The sequence below is a fragment of the Tripterygium wilfordii genome, chromosome 7, assembly GCF_013401445.1.
Source record: "Tripterygium wilfordii isolate XIE 37 chromosome 7, ASM1340144v1, whole genome shotgun sequence".
Classification (NCBI taxonomy): Eukaryota; Viridiplantae; Streptophyta; class Magnoliopsida; order Celastrales; family Celastraceae; genus Tripterygium; species Tripterygium wilfordii.
The window spans coordinates 600,145-619,171 of NC_052238.1; the positions used below are offsets into that span (position 1 = coordinate 600,145).

At 38.1% G+C, this 19,027-nt stretch overlaps 3 protein-coding genes and 2 pseudogenes across 3 annotated transcripts; 4 read left to right on the forward strand and 1 right to left on the reverse strand.

The window, feature by feature from the left end:
- Positions 1–671: 671 nt before the first annotated feature.
- On the forward strand, positions 672–4,922 carry LOC120001728. Its single transcript, XM_038850160.1, has 4 exons — positions 672–2,314; positions 2,447–3,501; positions 3,781–4,413; positions 4,534–4,922. Exons 1-4 carry the CDS (start codon positions 1,024–1,026, stop codon positions 4,567–4,569), a joined length of 3,015 nt encoding a protein of 1,004 aa, XP_038706088.1. The 5' UTR covers positions 672–1,023; the 3' UTR covers positions 4,570–4,922.
- A 389-nt stretch (positions 4,923–5,311) lies between these two features.
- Positions 5,312–8,985, forward strand: LOC120001730 (beta-glucosidase BoGH3B-like). Its single transcript, XM_038850165.1, has 9 exons — positions 5,312–5,641; positions 5,775–5,979; positions 6,104–6,194; positions 6,313–6,458; positions 6,686–6,929; positions 7,189–7,293; positions 7,385–7,567; positions 7,647–7,848; positions 8,255–8,985. The coding sequence occupies exons 1-9, from the start codon at positions 5,473–5,475 to the stop codon at positions 8,863–8,865; spliced, it is 1,956 nt and encodes a 651-aa protein (XP_038706093.1). The 5' UTR covers positions 5,312–5,472; the 3' UTR covers positions 8,866–8,985.
- Positions 8,986–9,961: 976 nt separating this feature from the next.
- LOC120001982 lies at positions 9,962–11,036 on the forward strand (annotated as a pseudogene).
- LOC120001983 lies at positions 10,760–11,306 on the forward strand (annotated as a pseudogene).
- A 2,201-nt stretch (positions 11,307–13,507) lies between these two features.
- LOC120001632 (transcription factor DIVARICATA-like) lies at positions 13,508–16,264 on the reverse strand. Its single transcript, XM_038850040.1, has 2 exons — positions 14,920–16,264; positions 13,508–14,633 (listed from the first exon to the last, which is right to left on the reverse strand). Exons 1-2 carry the CDS (start codon positions 15,324–15,326, stop codon positions 14,132–14,134), a joined length of 909 nt encoding a protein of 302 aa, XP_038705968.1. The 5' UTR covers positions 15,327–16,264; the 3' UTR covers positions 13,508–14,131.
- Between the last annotated feature and the right edge of the window lie 2,763 nt (positions 16,265–19,027).

A 19,027-nucleotide genomic window follows, 5' to 3' on the forward strand; every position in this document is an offset into this window, starting at 1 on the left:
CGGCAATCACTTGTTCTGATTCTACATATTGATCATTTTGAACTAAAATAAAACTTTTTTGTGGAATAGTCACGTTATATAGAATATCTTCAACTTATGTGGATGGTATCGCTCAGTTTATATGTATTGTTTGGTGAGGCAATCCCTCAAAACAGGACTGCTAGCAGTATCGCTATGCAGACCGCCTCATCAAACAAAGCCTAGGTAGAAGGCTAGAAGCTAGAAACTAGGAGATTGTATCTGCGGCGGAAGAATTATCTATGTCGCTGCTACTGTGAGATCTTTTCTTCTGAGATGATGGAGCAATTGACCACAAACCTTAGCGGACTGCGATGCCTACCGCGCGTTTGGTTGTATTTGTGGCCATTGATGTTTTTATAAGACATTTGAAGCCACACTGACACCGCCACTGAGGATACGGTGGGCCTAAGTCTTAAATTTTTTCTCAACATTAGGCCCATATGTTTTACAACTTGGGTACGTGGACAGGCCCATGTGTTTTGGGGGCCGTAGGTAAAATAGTAAGGGGCACAACTTGTAATAATTGAGAAGCTCATGGTCACATGGGTAAAATAACCGCTCTACTTAAATCCCTTCCGCCACTTCTTCAAATACCTGTTTTCTATTTTGTCCTTTTGTATCCCATGAATCAGGGGGGAGAGAGATGGAGGAGCTAAAATCCTAATTTATGGGATCTCGCAAAGCTATCCACCAAATAAAGATTTCTAAAAAAATAGAACAAAAACCCACCTCCAACTTTCTGGGAGCTTTTGATTTGGTGATCAGTTCGGGTTCTTCATTTCTATTATTGCACATTTTATCTCCAAAGATCATAGGAATTCCTGCAATTTTTCTTATTGCCTTGATATCCCACTTGCATTTCAATCAATTCGTATATGGGTTTTTCATTGAATCTTTTCATGGGTCTTATTTCTTGAGATTGGCAGTATATAGAGGAAGGTTAAAATTTTTTGTTGGTATATATTTGCATAAAATTCTTCTGTTGTTTATAGATTGTTTGAGATGGGTGTTGACGCGAAGAATGTTCTAGTGTACATGTGGAAAACTCTTAGATTTCTTATGATTACCAGTTATAGATTCATACAGAACTACCCTTTGGTTTCGGGAACTTTAATATTCTTCTTCCTTCTGTTTATGTTTCTTCCAGGAGTCTTCTATTTTTTGATTTATTCTTCTCCATTCGTTGCTTGTTCTGCTGTTTTTGTTCGAGTTTATTTCAAGTCACAACAAAAAGATAAAGATGTGGTAAGGAATGGAAAGGAGGAGGAACGGATATCGTCTGCCAGATCTAAGTCTCTTGCAGCTGATGGCGTTGTCAATAGAATTAATGGTGCATCTTCTCTGCGGCATCAGAAAAGTGTTCGAAGAAATTTCACAGAGAAGAATAGAGAATGCAATTCACGGGACTTGAAAATGGGAGAAAATATAATTTCCAAGGGAACTTTGGATGATACTTTGTTTGGTAAGTCTGTGCAGAAGGAAAAAGTTCCAAAATTAGAATCGGAGGAGAAAAATGAGTTCACTTTGATTCATGGAGAAAGCGCCTCCTGTAGTGCATCTGCTTCAGGAAATGTTCAATTATTTGATGAACACAGACCAGGCTTTGTTCCTGAACCGTCAATACCTGATACCACCTCACAAAATGGCTACGATGAGGAATCAGAAAAGTATTATGGTAATGGAGCCAGCGAGCTAGATGTTTCTTACTCAGAAGGAGAGGAGGATGAAGAAGAGGCACGAGTGGATGGGAATAATAAGGCTGTAGAATGGACCAAGGATGATGAAAAGAATCTTATGGATCTTGGGGATTCTGAGTTAGAAAGAAACAAAAGGTTGGAGAGTTTAATAGCAAAACGAAGGGCAAGAAAATTATATCGATTGCACGCTGAGAAAAATTTGATTGACATGGATAGTGCTCCTATGACTCAAGTAGCTCCCATTCTTATTTCGAGAAATAACCCTTTCGATATCCTAGACAATCCCAATGACCTCCTGGGCTTGCAAATGCCTGGTTCTGCTCCTTCTGTTTTGTTGCCGGCAAGGAACCCATTTGATCTCCCATATGACCCACAGGAAGAAAAACCTGATCTCACTGCAGACAGTTTCCACCAAGAATTTTCAGCACCTCATCAGAAAGAAATGCTCTTTTGCAGGCATGAGAGCTTTTGTTTGGGACCCTTTTCCTCATTGGAACCCAATCAACTTGGACCTGAGCCTACTATAAATCCCTTTTTCAATATTGATAAGAAGGCACCAGAGGGTCCAGGATTATCTAGATTCAAAACCCAGCGAGGTTAGAGTAATTTATATTTCTATCTTCATCTATTGTAGAGGTATTATGTTTGATTGCTTGAATTTTGATTCATTAAGAAGAATATGAAACTTGCTTCTTCTTGTATGACGAAAACATTTATTTTTTTTGCAGATAAGGGAAACCATGACCAGCTAATCGAACAGTTATCATCCAGAGAAGGTGGTAGCATGTTTCATACCGCGAGTGTAACAGATCTGGTGATTCAAGGTCCCCAGCCCCCCAATAAAGTTACAAGCAAAGCTGAAAGCAATAAGGAAATTGACAGCCACCTTGACATGAAAGGAGCAGAGATCAGAAAAGATAAAGATAAGGAGTTGACCTTAAGTTTTGGAAGTGAAACTCAAATGAAGACAAATGCAGAGAACAACATTGATGGATCAAGTCCGTCATCTTCATCAGAAGATGATGAACATAACTTCAATCTGAATAGAGCTAAAGTTTCAGAAGTTCTGCAGCCAACAGCGGATAAATTTCCCGAGGCATTTAGTAGAGCTGTGAAGAAAACCTTCATTTGCCCATTGCCCAAGAGGAAAACTGTAAGTGAGCCTTCATATGATTCAAGTCCATCTGCAGTTGAGAAGCTAAAAATGGAAGACCGCCCATTCTACATGGAAAAGGTTTGTCATACCCCTAGCCTCTCCATTGCTTCAGACTTGCAAGTTGAGGTCTCGGAATTAGGTTCTCCTCTGACAGTTGACGGAAATGTTTCATCCGGTGATGAAGATTCCTTGATATATGATGGGGACATAGATAGGGATATTACTTCTGGTAGTGAAGAAATGTGGGGCGCCTCATTTCATGGTGTTAGAGAAGACGAACGAAGGTTGAGAGAAATTAATGAGATCAGTGAGGAGGATGCCATGGGGGAAAGCCTTTCAACTCTGGAGAAGAAGCCAGAAAATCCGTTTGGATTATCCACTATGTCAGAAGAGGTAGGAGATCAAGATTCAAACTATGTAAGTTCAGAGTCGTCTTTGAGAACTGAAACACCTCAAGTGAGTCAAGCATCAATGAGTTTCTCAGATAACGTCAAACAAGTAGCCGAAGAAGTTGGTGAACATAGGTCTTCTAATTCTACTGATGCATTGTCAACTGAAGAAGCAGTGCATAATGGGGAGGGATCAGTGGCTTGCTCTCCTCAAGAAGTGATTCCAGAAAAGCTAGAGGTTAGTTAATTGTGTTATTGAAATTATAGAAAATTATTATCTCCTTGATATACTGAAAGCAAATGGACTATTTTAGTTGAAGAATGCAGTTTTTCAATGCTTAGTAGCTAACTTATCACTCGTGTTTTCTAACTTTCTATTTGCAGCGAATCAATTTTTCAATTATCCTTTTATGATTTGAATTAATTTGATACATTTCATTTTGCCTAATTCCTCTCACCAGTGGAAGCTTGAAAGAAAGCTTAGTAGACTCACCATTGTAAATTTTGATACAAATAGGAAGCATTGACTTCTCCCGGGAAGTCTACAAGGGAGATAAAGGAGGTTTATGATGTGGATGATCCAATAGTGCACGCAAACGGAGAACCTTCAAAACCAGCTGATGGTGGTGGCAATGCTGATAACACCGTTGAGCATCAAGCTGTGCTGGAACATGGAACACAATCTGAGGAGAACAAAAATATGAAGCTAATTGGAGATATGGTAGGAGATGAAGGAGATCCAATTGAGCACAAAGAAAATGAGGATATATCAAAGTCAGTTGATGGGAGCAAAGAAGTGGAAAGCACTACTGATGTTGGAGGTTCTGGGGTGATCATTCAAAGCTCTACTGATCCCCTCAGAGCAGCTGAAACCCCGGAATTTGCGGTTGAACAAGATTCTATCAATTCGAGTACATCCTCATCTCCAACGTCCGTATTACCAAACGAGACCCTGAGAGATCAAATATCCTCATCAGATTTTGATCAGCAAGGTGTCCTACAATCTGATACCGAGATCATATTAAGAAATAGAGCTTTGGATGAACACCCACCGGAAAATTTAACTCTGAATATGTCCGAAAATCAAACACCTTCAGTAAGGGAGTCATTGAATCAACAATCTGTTGATGGTAATTCTACAAAATCAGAGGTCAGTAATGCTGTCATAATTGGACTATTTTCATATTCTCGTCTTAGTACATTGATTATACATATATATGTTCTCTGATTTGGTAAGAATGCTTATATTTCTTAACATCATATCGAACAGGAAACTCATAATACTCAATCAAGTTCTACCAATTGACCAAAGGTTGGACTTAACATGAGCAAATATTTTTATGGCAAGGACAACAAAGAAGATCCTAAACCCAGCAGCAAAAAGGAAAGCAGTAGCCAGTAGGTGATCATGAGGTTGCTGCAGAACTCAGAAGGAAGTAATCAAAGTTCTCTTGAGCGAATTGAAGGCACAACCGAGAATCTGTCTGAATGTGAAGCTACCATTGACCCCCCAAAAACCAGTAGTGGAACATGCTAATCCAAAAATCAGAGGAATTTTTGTTAATGAAGAAGTAGTTTCATGTGAATTTTGTAACTTAGCTCTATAAATTGTTACAGCCGATTACGTTATTATGACATGATGCAGATTAATCCTTGTTCTTTCTTGAGAATTATGTTCGAATTTCTCTGTGTCATATGCTTTGGGAAAACTACATTTATGTCATGAAAAATTAATGTAATTGAATTATACAAACTGGAAAGTTTTTTTAAAAATAATGCATGCACTTGAAGCCAAAATTGTAATATACAGACAAATAGGAATCAAATCCACAAATTGACTTAATTTTTACCCTTGCATGCAATTAGTCGTTGGTGTTCGCCGGCGGGAAATCATGCTTTAATTGATTGGGACTTCGTGTACACACCCAGCCCATTACAATTCGTTCAGGCCATCCTCTAGCCCATTACGTTGAAAAGAAAAGCCCGATACCATTTGCTTTCGAGTTACGAGGAAAATATCCGTTTGTGGGATCTACAACTGTACAGAGTACGAAGTAACGGAGAGCTACTTGTACGTCCCACACTGCCACTCCCACATTTCACATCCTCTATCCTGCTGTCCCAACTCCCAACCGGCAACCGGAGCTCTTGAAGGAGAAACGTTTCGAAGTTCAACTTTTCTGACTTCAGAGGCCGCTTGGAGCAGATCATGAGCGAATCGGAGGACATGAATTTCATCTACAAGAACTCAAAAGCACCAATCGAAGCCCGAGTGAACGACCTCCTCTCCCGAATGACCTTGAAAGAGAAGGTTGGTCAGATAGCTCAGATAGAGCGCCGTGTCGCAACTCCCTCTGCACTTAAAGATTTTGGCGTAGGTACGATCTAATTTGCCCTTAAGACGAACTGGAATATGTTTTTTTTATTGATTAAAGGACCAAAAGCTGTTATGTCTAAGTTTACATTGTCGTAAGCATTTCTTCATAAGCCTTGTGGGCAACCGTCATGTAGGGAGTGTACTTAATGTTGGAGGTAGCATGCCCTTTGAGAACGCTCTGTCATCGGATTGGGCTGATATGGTTGATGGGTTCCAGAAGTTGGCCCTTGAATCGCGACTGGAAATACCCATTATTTACGGGACTGATGCAGTTCACGGTAACAATGGTGTCTATGGTACCACCATATTCCCTCACAATGTCGGCCTTGGAGCCACTAGGTTTGTGCTCGTCTGTTGATTCATTTGCAATTTCTTGTTATTTCGATGAATCAATATAGGGTGTCAACTTTTGGTTTTGAAACCTAATGATATAATGATATGTGTCATATGTGTGCTATGCCAGAGATGCAGATTTGGCAAAAAGGATAGGGGTTGCAACAGCTCTCGAAGTAAGGGCATGTGGCATTCAGTATGTTTTTGCTCCTTGTGTGGCTGTAAGTCTTAAAAAAATCCGTAGCTTTAATTTTTCTCAGAACTTATTTTTACTCTAAACATTCGTTCTGACTCTAATCAATGATTTGTTCAGCAATTAATCTTAATTAGCTCTGACAGGTATGCAGAGATCCAAGATGGGGAAGATGCTATGAAAGCTATAGTGAAGACACTGACATCGTTAGAAAAATGACTTCTATTGTAACAGGATTGCAGGGACAGCCACTTGAAGGGCACCCAAAAGGCTACCCTTTTGTAGCAGGAAGGTAAATAGAAATCTTTTTGAAAGTTTTCTATTTAACTTTGCTTATTGATGTTGAATTTTTTTGAGCACCTTATCCCTTGCGACTATCACTCTTAGGCATATTTCTCATTGTTCTTTTTTTTTTCCCCACTAATACCATGGACATACATTCGTTTTGTATTCCTTTACTTAACATGTGCCGTCCACTAAGAACACTATAAATTGGTCTGACTGAGTTCTCGAATCCAGAGACAAGGTAATTGCATGTGCCAAGCATTTTGTTGGAGATGGGGGTACTGACAGAGGTATAAATGAGGGAAATACCATATCTTCATTTGAAGAGCTGGAGAAGATCCATATGGCACCTTATCTAGACTGTATATCTCAGGGAGTTTCCACTATCATGGTATCTTATTCTAGTTGGAATGGTCGGAAACTGCACTCCGACCATTTTCTCCTGACAGAAGTTTTAAAAGACAAGCTAGGATTTAAGGTAAACAGCAATATTGGTGTACTTTTTTTGGATATCTTGGAAGATGCATTCCCTTTTCCATTTCAAAGTGCTGCGATGCTTTCAAGCTTGTTTCTTTTTCTTGATAATCAATGCTCCCAAACATTATAACGGTACAAAAACAAAATTTCCAAATTGAGATGCTCCACACATACTGTTGTCAAATCCTTCTTTTGGTTGATGTTATTTGCTGTTGCAAATGCTCCTCATCTAGACAAATCTTGAGTGCATTCCACTGCAGGGTTTTGTGATTTCTGACTGGGAAGGACTTGACAGACTTACCCAACCCCATGGTTCAAACTATCGTTACTGCATCTCTGCAGCTATTAATGCTGGCATTGACATGGTATTTATCAATCACTGATTCTTGCAAGCCTAGAGGAAGATGTTGCTTTCTTGTTTTACGGTCTTGTTTCCTTGACTGGAAATAAATGCAGGTGATGGTGGCCTTTAGGTATGAACAATTTATTGAGGATTTAATGTTTCTGGTACAATCAGGGGAGATACCAATGGCCAGAATTGATGATGCTGTTGAGCGTATACTTCGAGTGAAGTTCGTTGCAGGTGTCTTTGAACATCCATTTGCAGATAGATCTTTGCTAGATTTAGTAGGTTGCAAGGTAAATGAGATTTCAGAGTAATGGCTGCTAGTTTATTGCTTGAGAGGTTAAATGCATTCTTAAAGTTATTTTTTGGCAGCTGCACAGAGAACTAGCACGTGAAGCAGTTCGCAAGTCCTTGGTTCTGTTAAAAAATGGAAGGAACCCAAACAAGCAGTTAATTCCATTAGACAGAAATGCCAAAAAAGTTCTTGTTGCTGGAACACATGCTGATAACCTAGGATATCAGTGTGGAGGGTGGACTATAGCTTGGCATGGGAACGGTGGCAGGATAACAATTGGTATGCTTATCCTCCATCAGGATGAAACTTTTTCCTGATTTTCAAAATTCAATTTTCAGTTGCATATTTTCTCCAGACCTGGATTTTTAATTGTCACTTCATGACATACTTCTAGCATGCATGGGACAATATTCGTATATACTGACGCAACAATTTATTCCTTGAGTATTTAATAGTTCAAGCAATCCCCATCATGTCTGTTTCTTGCTTTTCCAAAACACAGGAGAAGGGCAAGTGGCGCAGACTATATTGTGTGCATGCGTGTACATCATGGTTTAAGCTTTTATTAGAATTTTGTATTGACAAAAGATTTGTGGAGGATAATTTCATCTTCTATATAGTTTAATATGTTGTGGCTTGCGAGCACGCTGTTGGCATAACACCTGCACGATTGTTTGCATTTTAGGAACAACAATGTTGGATGCCATAAAAGAAGCCGTGGGAGATAAAACTGAAGTGATTTACGAGAAATATCCATCACCTGACACCTTGGCAAGTCATGATTTTTCCTATGCTATTGTTGTCGTCGGGGAAAGTCCATATGCTGAAGAGACTGGGGACAATGCAGAGCTTTCAATCCCCTTCAATGGAACTGAAGTGATAAGCTCTGTGGCTGATAGAATACCCACATTGGCAATATTGATATCTGGAAGAGCCTTAATTCTGGAGCCACGGGTTTTGGACAAGGTAGATTCTTTGATTGCTGCATGGTTTCCTGGAACTGAAGCTGCAGGAATTACAGATGTTATATTTGGAGATTACGACTTTGAGGGCCGGCTGCCTGTGACATGGTTTAGAAAGGTTGAACAGGTGCCTATACATGCAGGACAAAATTCATCTGATCCTTTATTCCCTCTTGGTTTTGGCTTGGCATTCAAAAAGGATAAATCCTCAGATTGCATACCCCTAAAGAACAAGGCTGGCGAGTTCCATGTCACTGGAACCAATGTTGAGCGCACGCATATAGCTGAATGTCCTTCCAGTTCATCAATAAAGCTGGCTTCAAGTCATTGTTAGGTCCTGTACTATATGTAATGTTAAGAATGTATGTAAATTTACATTACTGATCTCTTGTCAGAAGAATGTAATAATTTCAAAATATCGAATCTTATCCGTTCGAAAAGTAGATGATTTGCATTAATGGAGTGGGGTTATCCTGTTATCCTCATCATTAGTTTATTTTTGGTCCTTTATTGCTGAGGTGGTGGATTTTTGTTGTTGACTAGGGTATGATTATGAAAATCTCATGGATTTTAATTATGTTTCAATTAAGGTGAAAACTAAGGATTATATTTTGTAGGTAGCCCACTTGAGACACGTTCTCAGCCCGGGATAAATGTGGGCTCCACTAACAGCCCCTCCGTCTATTTCCCGCTTCTTTAATACCTGATTGGATGATTTTCCATTCATGCTGCTCTGTGACTGTTTAAGATAACCATTTCAGTCTAACCAGACTCTTGAGAAGGATAAACCTTTGAAAATTCCAATACGAAACTTCCCTTAGTCCAGTTGAAGTTTGAGAAGAGAATTAGCGAAGTCGAAGACATGGATTGCCTCTGCATGAACACAAATGCACCCACTGAAGCTGAGTGAATGACCTCCTCTCCCGTATGACCTTGAAAGGTCAGTTCCATATTTGTTGATCCTTTCTCTTTCTTTCTTTTTTGAAAATTTTTAGGTAAAAGAAGGGGATTTTCGGTTTTGAAATTAGGGTTTTAACCGCTCAAAATCACATACAAAACGCCGGAAACTTGCATTGATGGGCTTAATCCGTCAATGATTCTATCTTTCATTATATTGTGGGGATTCGTTAAAGAAGGGTCTCATTGCATATTTTGCTTCTGAATCGTAACGATTTGAATGGTGTAACAGAGATGCAGACTTGGCAAAAAGAATAGGAGCTGCGACTGCTCATGAAGCAAGGGCATGCCGCATTCAATTTGCTTTTGCTCCTTGTGTGGCTGTAAGTCATCAAAGTCTATATATTCCCGCAGATTTTTATGTTCTTTTCCTTTGACTGGTTTTGCAGTTGTTACACCAGCTGAAGTCCTATGTTTGGCTTTACTTTGAATAAAATGTCTCCTTTTCCTTGTAAGAAAAAAATATCTATAAGATGTTTGTAGGTTAATCAATCATTAATAAAAGTAAATTTTATAATGGGGAATTATTTTACATTATCCTATTTATTCATTTAATGGAGACAGTTACATCTTGTCCTTTTCTGGAAATGTTAGCGATAGGCACATCTTTTTTTTCGGGTTGACGACTTGATGTTTCTGTTGCAATCAGGGGAGATAACAATGGCCAGGATTGATGATGTTGATAAATGTATACTGAGAGTGAAGTTTTATCGGGTGGCCTTGAATATCCCTTCACTGATATATCTTTGCTTGATATTGGTATATCGTAGGTTGCAAGGTAAACTTCAGGTTTCAGAATATGGCTTACTGACATTAGTCATATGTTTGGACAGTATTCTGTTGACTTCCTCGGCCGGCTAACTTAGTCTAGCCATGTTCATTACTTTCTTTAGTCTGATATTCTGAATCTTTGATGTATTAACATATATAATTACTATATGTTATTCTTCCATTTTTCTTAAATAATACCAATTATTTATTGCATTAGAGTTGAGATGCGTTGCTATGTTTTATTTCTGCTGCAGCATAGAGAACTAGCATGTGAAGCAGTCCGCAAGTCCTTGGTTCTCTTGAAAAACGGAAGGAATCCAAATAAACCATTTCTTCCATTGGACAGAAATGCCAGAAGAATTCTTGTTGCTGGCATAAATGATGATGGCCTTGGGTATCAATGTGGAGGGTGGACAATCTTTTGGCACGTTATGGCTTGGCATGACACTTGGGCAACAATTTGCAGCTTCAATGTTATGTAGCACGTTATGGGTTGAGTACATGTTGGAATGACACTTGGGCAATAATTTGTATTTTACACAACCATCTTGGATGCTATTAAAGAAGCTGTGGGAGATGAAACTGAAGTGGTTTATGAGAAATATGAAATATCCATCACCACACACCTTAGCAAGTCAGGAATTTTCCTATGCTATTGTAGTTGTTGGTGAAGGTCCATATGCGGAATCATTAGGGAAAATTCAGAGCTTGTTATTTCTTTCAATGGAACTGAGGTCATAAGCTCCGTGGCTGATAAAATCCCCACGTTGGCAAATACTGATATCTGGAAGAGCCTTAGTTCTGGAGCCTTGGCTTTTGGAAAAGGTAGATGCTTTCATTGCTGCTTGGTTGCCTGGAAGTGAAGGAGCAGGAATTACAGATATCCATCAGTTCTAGAGCCTTGGCTTTTGGAGATTACGATTTTGAGGGTAGGTTGCCAGTAAAATGGTTTAAAAAGATTGGATACATGCCAGGAAAAATTCATCTGATCCTTTATCCCCCCATGGTTTTGGCTTGACATGCAATAAGGAGAAATCTTTAGAATAAATAGTCCTGAAGATCAAGGCTGGTTTGGTGTCTGAGTTACTTGACCAATGTTGATGCAGAAATGGTCGGTCCATATATGAACATCCATTCTGGTCTTCTGTACTGTTGGGAGGTTGACTCTTGCACCACAGTTCTGTATGCAGTGTTTCCCAGTCATAATTGTTCCTGCTGTGAATGTGGCAACCATTCCATTTTGTTGTAGGCATGCTTGTTGAATATGGATAGCCAATGCAGTTGTTGAAAAATACAAGTCATTTGGCAATGATCAACTCTACCATATGTGGGTATGTGCAGGAGATGGATTTGATCACATCTATGTGCAATTACACAGTTCAATGCCTATGAAAGTGATTTAGAGGCATAGAATGCAGTATCAGATTCCAGACTAAATTCGCCGATTCCAACTAATATCATTCATCATGGTATGTCCCTATCTTTTTAGCATTTTTTTCCGTCTATGTAGAAATGCTTTAAACTGTGCTGTTGTATCCTGATTTGTTCCATTTGAAGGGATGTGAAACATATTATGTGTGATTGAATTGAATAATACTAGTGAGATATTATATGCATATTCTCTGCTTTCCGTCCCTCCACATCCTTTTCTCCTGTATGCAACAATGAGCCCCCACAACAGATTATCATCAGATTCTCACGGTCCACTGAGGAAATGTAAGGAATCAAAATTACTTACATGCACATCACACAATGCCCACAGAAACTTTTTTTGCTCATTCAGAACAAATTATAGCTTCACTACATGTTTTTTAGGGTTTGTTTCACTAGGAGAATATACTTGAGAGGAGAATCAGAATATAGCTCCAGAACAAGATAACCGAAAGGGTGTAAGTTGTGATATAACTCATGTGGTTGTAACTGGTTAAGGTGTTTGATTAAAATGAGAATAAAGCAGCCAAGGTGCTTCTTGTTTTTTTTTTATTCTACTTGGAGTAGTAGGGCTTCTGCTTTAGAAAAAGATGGTGGTTAGTTTTGTCATTTACCTTGAAAAAGCTAGTTGAATGTTATTGCTACTGTTGCATTATATGCTTTGCTTAATGGAAGAGAATGAATATACTATGTGCAAGTGACATGGGTGTGATTACTGTGCTTTTGCGAGGTTGCTTTATCAGCAATAAAAAGTGCTAGTAGCACCCAAGTTGTTAGAAAAACAACAAAAGAGATAGGGACTGCACAGGAAACTTTGATATTTGCCTATTTTGTTTTACTATTTGTCATGACGTTCAAATTCCAACCCAGAACTTGTTGAGTTGTTTCAATAATTTCATAATTCTTTCTGTAGTGATGTGTTGAAGATTCTTGTGAGTTAGGGGAGGCTAAACCTAACTTGATAGCTTAACAAAAAGTGCATAACTTCGTTGAACTTTAAAAGTGCATAGTAGAAATAATCATTGTTAATTTGTCTCATTAGGTGATAAACTATTAGTATTAGTCCCACAAAGCACTTAAGTCGGAAGAAGATTCTCTCTTTTGGAAATAATGAACGAAATTTAAGGAATCTCAAGACCCATTTTGGAGATTAAATTAAATTGATAATCTTTAGTGATTAAGAAAACTGCAAATACTCCATCTACGGGTTCCTATACGAAGAACAGTGAAAGCCTCTATGATGTTTGTTAGTTGGTTGACTCATGCTTAGAATCATAAAAAATCATGATGATTTCATGGACTTAACTATAACAAATTTTTGCCACCTTTGACTATCACAACAAAAGCAGAGCATTTTAACCAAAAGTTGGTTGGTTTAAGAAGTGGTTTTAGCGAAATTTCAGGTCTAAATCAATTTAGGTCATTAATTAGTTAAGAGGCTAATCTTCTCTGAATCTTACTTTGTACTGTGTGTTCATAATTTAATGAGTTGGTTAAAGAAATATTAGGAATATAATGGCTTTAGTTAGTGGAATGTAGAGTCAGCCTCAAACAAGGTTGAAGTTCTATGGAGTCAACTGCAGATCCTTTTGGGGATCCTGGTCTATGAAGATTATTAAACTACATGTCCAAAGAAGTTCAACAAAAATGCAGGAGCCAATAATATATAATCACTTCTTTTGCTCTTAAATCCAGGTTTTAGCTGCAGCCTTTGAACTACTTGGCTTGGAGTCGCAGGTTTAATTTTTATGTCTAAATTTGACGACAGATCTATTAACTTGAGAAAAAGAAAGGGGGAAAAAAAAACACTGAAATACTGAAGGGTTGAATATCCATAACAAAGATGGATATGTTCAATAAGTCTTACATTATGCTCATACGACTCATGACTCTTTTCTTTGGCATCAATGACTGAGATATGCCTGAAACATGCTAAGCTTTCAACTTGGAAATTGAAGATGCTTATGCCATTGTTTCATCATATTCTACTGCAGTTGAATTCCATATGTCTGCTTATTGGTGCATCTCTCTCTTCTTCTCTTATCCTGGAAGAATTTGCTTAAGGTATCAAACAGTACTTTACTCTTTTTGCTTCAAACCCATTTACTACAACTCCAAAAGGCACAGAAAATGCATCTCTATCCTACTGTTTTCAACCGTTGGTGATGAGGCTTCGTAAACCACAAAAGCTTCAAGAATCTAAGATGCAAAGAGAACCCAAGTTTCAGAATCTTCTCACTCTGAGTTTCGTAATCCAGACTTGCAATTCCGAGCAAAACATTGACTCTCTCTCTCTCACCACACCCCAAGTTTGGAATACTATGGACTAGACCAAGTTCTTGACAACATATTCACACTGGACCAGGGGAAAAAGAAAAGAAAAAAACACAACTACATCTGAATAGTAAAGGACACAATGGAGTATTAGGTGCCGGAGAGTTTCATCCGTAAGGATACCGCTGCGAGGCTTGCATCTGGAAAACAAGATTTTGAGCTCCAATGTGGGAAGATTCGCGAACAGAACTTCTATGCAGTTCTTGGCCCTGCATTTTAAGGCCATGTGAATTGATTCCAAAAGAAGACGCCATGAACATGTTTTCTTGCACTGAATTAGATGATATTGCCCCTTTGCTTTGCTGATGATTCCACTGACAATGTGTTCGTCGCATGGAATCAGAATTGGCTTGGTGAAAAACTAGTGCAGCTTCTTGCTCCGGCGAAGGTCCCTTACTGTCTGGCGAAGGAGTTCTAATTTCGTTGAGATTGACAGTTGTTATGTCATGAATGCTGGCTCTTCTCTTATCTTTGCCTCCTGAAACCTGCCTGATAAAGTACTTCTGGGCATGACTAGCCACTTGAGTTGGCGTTCTGGTTATGACGAAATTGCGTGATATGTTTCTCCAATCCCCTTTTCCATACTTCTTCAACCCCATCAGAAAAAGTCTGCAATCAACCACAGATGGAGATGCAAACAGAGTCAAATTGCTGATTGTGATAATGAGTTCCCATTAGAAGGATAAGGGAGCAAGAAAAGTAGAAGAAAATGAAGAGAAGCTGTTAATTTCTGATGAGGAATTTTTCATTAGAAGGATCTTATCCACATTCGACTTAGCACAAGCTCTCTAAAATCATGTCTAGACAGCTTGATTTTGAGGATTAATACCAGTCCAAGTATTTATATGCACAAGAAATTCAACAAAAAAGACTTCAAAACAGAGTCATGACTTACTTATGCTCCTCCTCTGTCCATGGAACTCCTTTCTTTCTCTCCTGATCAGGAGGTCGAATCGATGAAGATCTCTTTCCCGTAAGTCCATAAGGTTGCTGCCCAAACCCATCATAGCCATGATTGCTAACCCACTCCAATGTAAATGGAGACGTACTGGTACTATATCCAGGAATTGGAATAAGCCCTGCCTCAATATTGCTCACATCAGCTACCAATTCTCTATACTGCTTCAGAACATCCTCGGCTGTCTTCCCAGGAATCATGGCTGCCACTTTGTGCCACCGATCGGGTGTGTCCGTATCGTGCACTGCCAGAGCATTCTCAAATATCTTGTTCTCCGCTGCAGTCCATCTTGTGTTCTTGCTCTCCTCAACTAACCAATTAGCAACTTCCATTTCCCACTTCATTTTGAATATCCAATCAAAAAGAGGAACTAAGAATTTAGTGGTGTATACTTGCTAATCTGAACAAATTCATTGTTTTCTGGTCATTCTAGAGATGATCTTGGAAGAATTGAAGAGGAGAAAGAAACCAGAGAAGGAAATGCAGAGAAGGTAGAGATTTCACCATAAAAATATCAATGTGAAATCAACAAGCATTTAAAGGAATCAGAATAGCTTCTTCTTTTTCCATAGTGTAGGCATACTCCCAAGGAATCTAGAAAAGACCAACCTTTCCTAAAATTCAAAAAAGAAGTTATTAACTCCAAAAAAAAAAATTAAAATTAAAACCTGAAAATAAATACTCTTTAAACCCAAATTAAAACCCTGTGTGCACAACTGAGATCTGAACCCAATGACTCTTTTAAGGAACACAAAACAGAACACCAAGGCCCTGAAATGATTTGAAGAACTGAAACAGAAACCTGTCAGAGAAACAAAAACCCAAGAAAGGAAACTCAGTAAAGGATAGCTGTTGCTCTGCAGCTCAGCCTCTTTGAAATCCCAATTGGGAAAGCAAAAGAAGCTGGATTAAAACCAGAATCCTGAAATGGAACAAAACCCAATTGGGGAAAACTCTGAATTCCAAGGAAATGAATCACGAGAGCTGCAAAGATCTATTATTTCTCTCCCTTTACTTGATAACCGAGCAAGCAAAATAAAAGAGAGGAAAGAAAGTAAGGTAAAGTGTTTTGGAGCTACTGTGTCATGGAAGACAACAACAATGATACTGTAGCTCAAAAGCAAGATGTCCCAGGCTCCTTAAAATTCTCAGATATACAGAGTGAGAAACAGAAGTTATAGGTGGTGAGATTTGATTGGAGCTCATGGGGTTTGTGGATACTGCAACTCATGAAGAAAAAAAGTTCCCTCTTCTGTTAATCTATACACAAAATTTGGGCAAAGAGTCATAGACACTGATCTTTGAAAAAACATCAAAAGCATTTGTGAAATATCCATAAATAATGATAAAGACTTACCTGTCGCAATCTGAACCGTAGGATGGATAGAAAATTGACCAGAGCAGATCGGTCAGCTTTGAAGAAGGTAGCCGCCAAAAGAACGGTCCGGATCAACGGGCAAATTTCCTTTTAGCAATTTAGTGTGATGGGTCCCACTCACGGTTATAGCACTCCTTATTGGTCAATGTCCCCCACATTATTGAAAAAGGTTATGATCTCAAGGACTGCGATCCCTGCATAACGGCTATGATCTTCACACGTTTCGCTTATTCATTCGTTTATAGAGTTATTGCAATTCTAAACCATGGACCTGATGCAGGTGATTAGTTCGTTAAATAAGTCGAGCTCAAATTTGGTTTTAGGCCCAACCTTTCTGGTTGCTGGCTTGTAGTGGGCCCTGATCTAGGCCCAGTACAGTTAGTTTCCTTTTGTACCCACTTGGTTATATCTTTGTTCCATCTCTAATTGGCTAACCGACAAGGCGACAATATGGTATTAAATTGTCCTTCTATTAGTAAAGCTTGAAAACACAGAGCAACAAACTACAACACAGAAATTAGAAGTTCTTTTGCTGTGAACTTTCAAAGACCAAAGTTACTAATATTTGATTGGGCTTTCTCAGTAATTAATAAATCCAGGCCCATTGAGATGATACTTCTAGCTTTAGGGGCCATTTATCATGGGGAAATTTTATTTACACACAAATAAAGTGTTGAGTTTACACCCATTTTAGAATTTTTTTTTTTTTATTTACATCTAGATCCAGATATAAAATGTCTAATATGTCATTAATAGAAACTTTTTGAAATTCCAAGCTTGGGTAATGGTACAAAGGTTTTTAGTTTGTCTCATGTGATATTCGTCAATCCAAAGATTGGATATGCTTAAAAAATGATAATGTATTCAAAGTGACGACTAGTTGTTGCTATGGACTAGAGATTATCATCCTCATGGCATCGAATCTTGAATTTTCGAGTATTATAACAGGCGGGAACAGCTTCGATGCAAGTTTGACGACATAAGAAATCCACAGAATCTCAAGAGCCGAATCTTATACTCAGCTTGAGTAACAGACCAGTGGCTTGAATTTGAGCTGCCATTGTTATTCCCATTCCTCGAGTGCCCAAAAGTGTCTGCTTGTGGTCAATTGAGAAAGATTAAGACTTCTCACGCAAATCTGCCACCAATGAGTGCTTCTATGTAAGGGATTCTGTCGATAAATCCCTTACAATTGAGCAGACTGTAGTTGTCAGAATGAAACTTGAAATTCATGTTAAGGGGGGCTTAGTTCCATCACCAATTTGGTCATTCGATCTCTTCCTGTAACCTTCCTCAGAGGCTCCTACATAATGTAGAGACCTTTGGATATGATATGCCCACACCTGTCCAAATGCAAGTGATCCCAGCAACATTGAATCGTCAAAATCTGTTTGTTTTGGCGGACACTGGCTCTAACAAAACTGCTTCCTTTCTGGTTCCTGTTATTCTTTCTTGTGCAAATTCTCGTATAGGGCACCGGACTAACCAAAAAAAGCTAACAGCACTGGTAGTCTTCCTCTCCATGATATACATCGGTTAATCCAAAGATTGGATGTGCTTAAGACGATAATGTTATAAATTACAAACGAGGGTATTTTAGAATATTAATTAATAATTTGGTATAAACTTAGAATAATTTGGTGTAAACTTATAAGTTTAAATTTGTGGTGTAAACTTAACACTTTATTGGTGTGTAAATAAAATTTTCATTTGTCATGTTCTCTCGTTGACTCTCTCGGGCTTTATTGATTTATTTTTTAAAAAGGCTCATTTATATATTCAATATTTTTGGTGCTATTTATTGAATAATAATGACAATACCAAAAACAGCAATAATAGGTGTTTACTTGGGGGTCCAGCATTGGAATTTATTTATTGATATTATTATATGGGCTTGCCCAAGTACTTTGTATGAAAACTTTTATGAAATAAATTATTAAGACTGAAAATCTCACATCCCTTGATAATAGAAAAGAGATGTAATTTATAAGATAAAATCCGAGCTCAAACACCTAAGATCCTTTTAAATTGTAAAATCATGTGAGTTCAGAATCGATAATACCTCAAGCGAATTGGATCATGCCAAATCTCTCTCACCTCTTTTTTGATTTTTTCTTCTCATCCCTCTAAAATTTTCAAATTATTATTATTATATATATATATTTCTGACATGCGAATATGTGATATCACTTCGGGAACATAATTTTTGGATACAACATATGCGTCTCTATATATTAAAATGATAAGTATTTTATGTTGTATTTTGTTAATGATTCCATATTGGGTAGAATATATTCTAAAAATTGTTGCTTTTGTCACATCCTCTCAAAAAAAAATGTTTAATTAGGAGTACATTGACGTCATGGGGAACATAGAGAATATATGTATATATAATTCTATATAGACACACACACACACAAGAGTTACTTTTGGGGTGTCTAAAACAATTGTCTATGTGCTAATTGTTTGATGTATAGTTGGCTATATATGGCTCAAAGACTACGATCTTTCTTGTTTTTCTTAGTGATTACTTGCTCCATAATAATTTTGTCTAAATCTAATCATTCAATTCCCCTTGATGCCAAGTGAACCAGAAAGTTCCTCTGACACACTAAACCAGTACATATTAGAAAGAGAAAAAGAAGAAGAAAATTATGAGTTTATAAC

What these genes read in the sequence shown, in the direction of transcription:
- LOC120001728 (XM_038850160.1), top strand. Translation starts at nt 1,024, where the DNA reads ATGGGTGTTGACGCGAAGAATGTTCTAGTGTACATGTGGAAAACTCTT. An exon ending in TAGATTCAAAACCCAGCGAG is followed by an intron (nt 2,315 to 2,446) that starts GTTAGAGTAATT and finishes TTTTTTTTGCAG; the next exon opens with ATAAGGGAAACCATGACCAG. An exon ending in GTAATTCTACAAAATCAGAG is followed by an intron (nt 4,414 to 4,533) that starts GTCAGTAATGCT and finishes CATATCGAACAG; the next exon opens with GAAACTCATAATACTCAATC.
- LOC120001730 (XM_038850165.1), top strand. Translation starts at nt 5,473, where the DNA reads ATGAGCGAATCGGAGGACATGAATTTCATCTACAAGAACTCAAAAGCA. An exon ending in ACTTAAAGATTTTGGCGTAG is followed by an intron (nt 5,642 to 5,774) that starts GTACGATCTAAT and finishes ACCGTCATGTAG; the next exon opens with GGAGTGTACTTAATGTTGGA. An exon ending in TTAATGCTGGCATTGACATG is followed by an intron (nt 7,294 to 7,384) that starts GTATTTATCAAT and finishes AAATAAATGCAG; the next exon opens with GTGATGGTGGCCTTTAGGTA.
- LOC120001632 (XM_038850040.1), bottom strand. Translation starts at nt 15,326, where the DNA reads ATGAAGTGGGAAATGGAAGTTGCTAATTGGTTAGTTGAGGAGAGCAAG. An exon ending in TGGACAGAGGAGGAGCATAA is followed by an intron (nt 14,634 to 14,919) that starts GTAAGTCATGAC and finishes GGTTGATTGCAG; the next exon opens with ACTTTTTCTGATGGGGTTGA.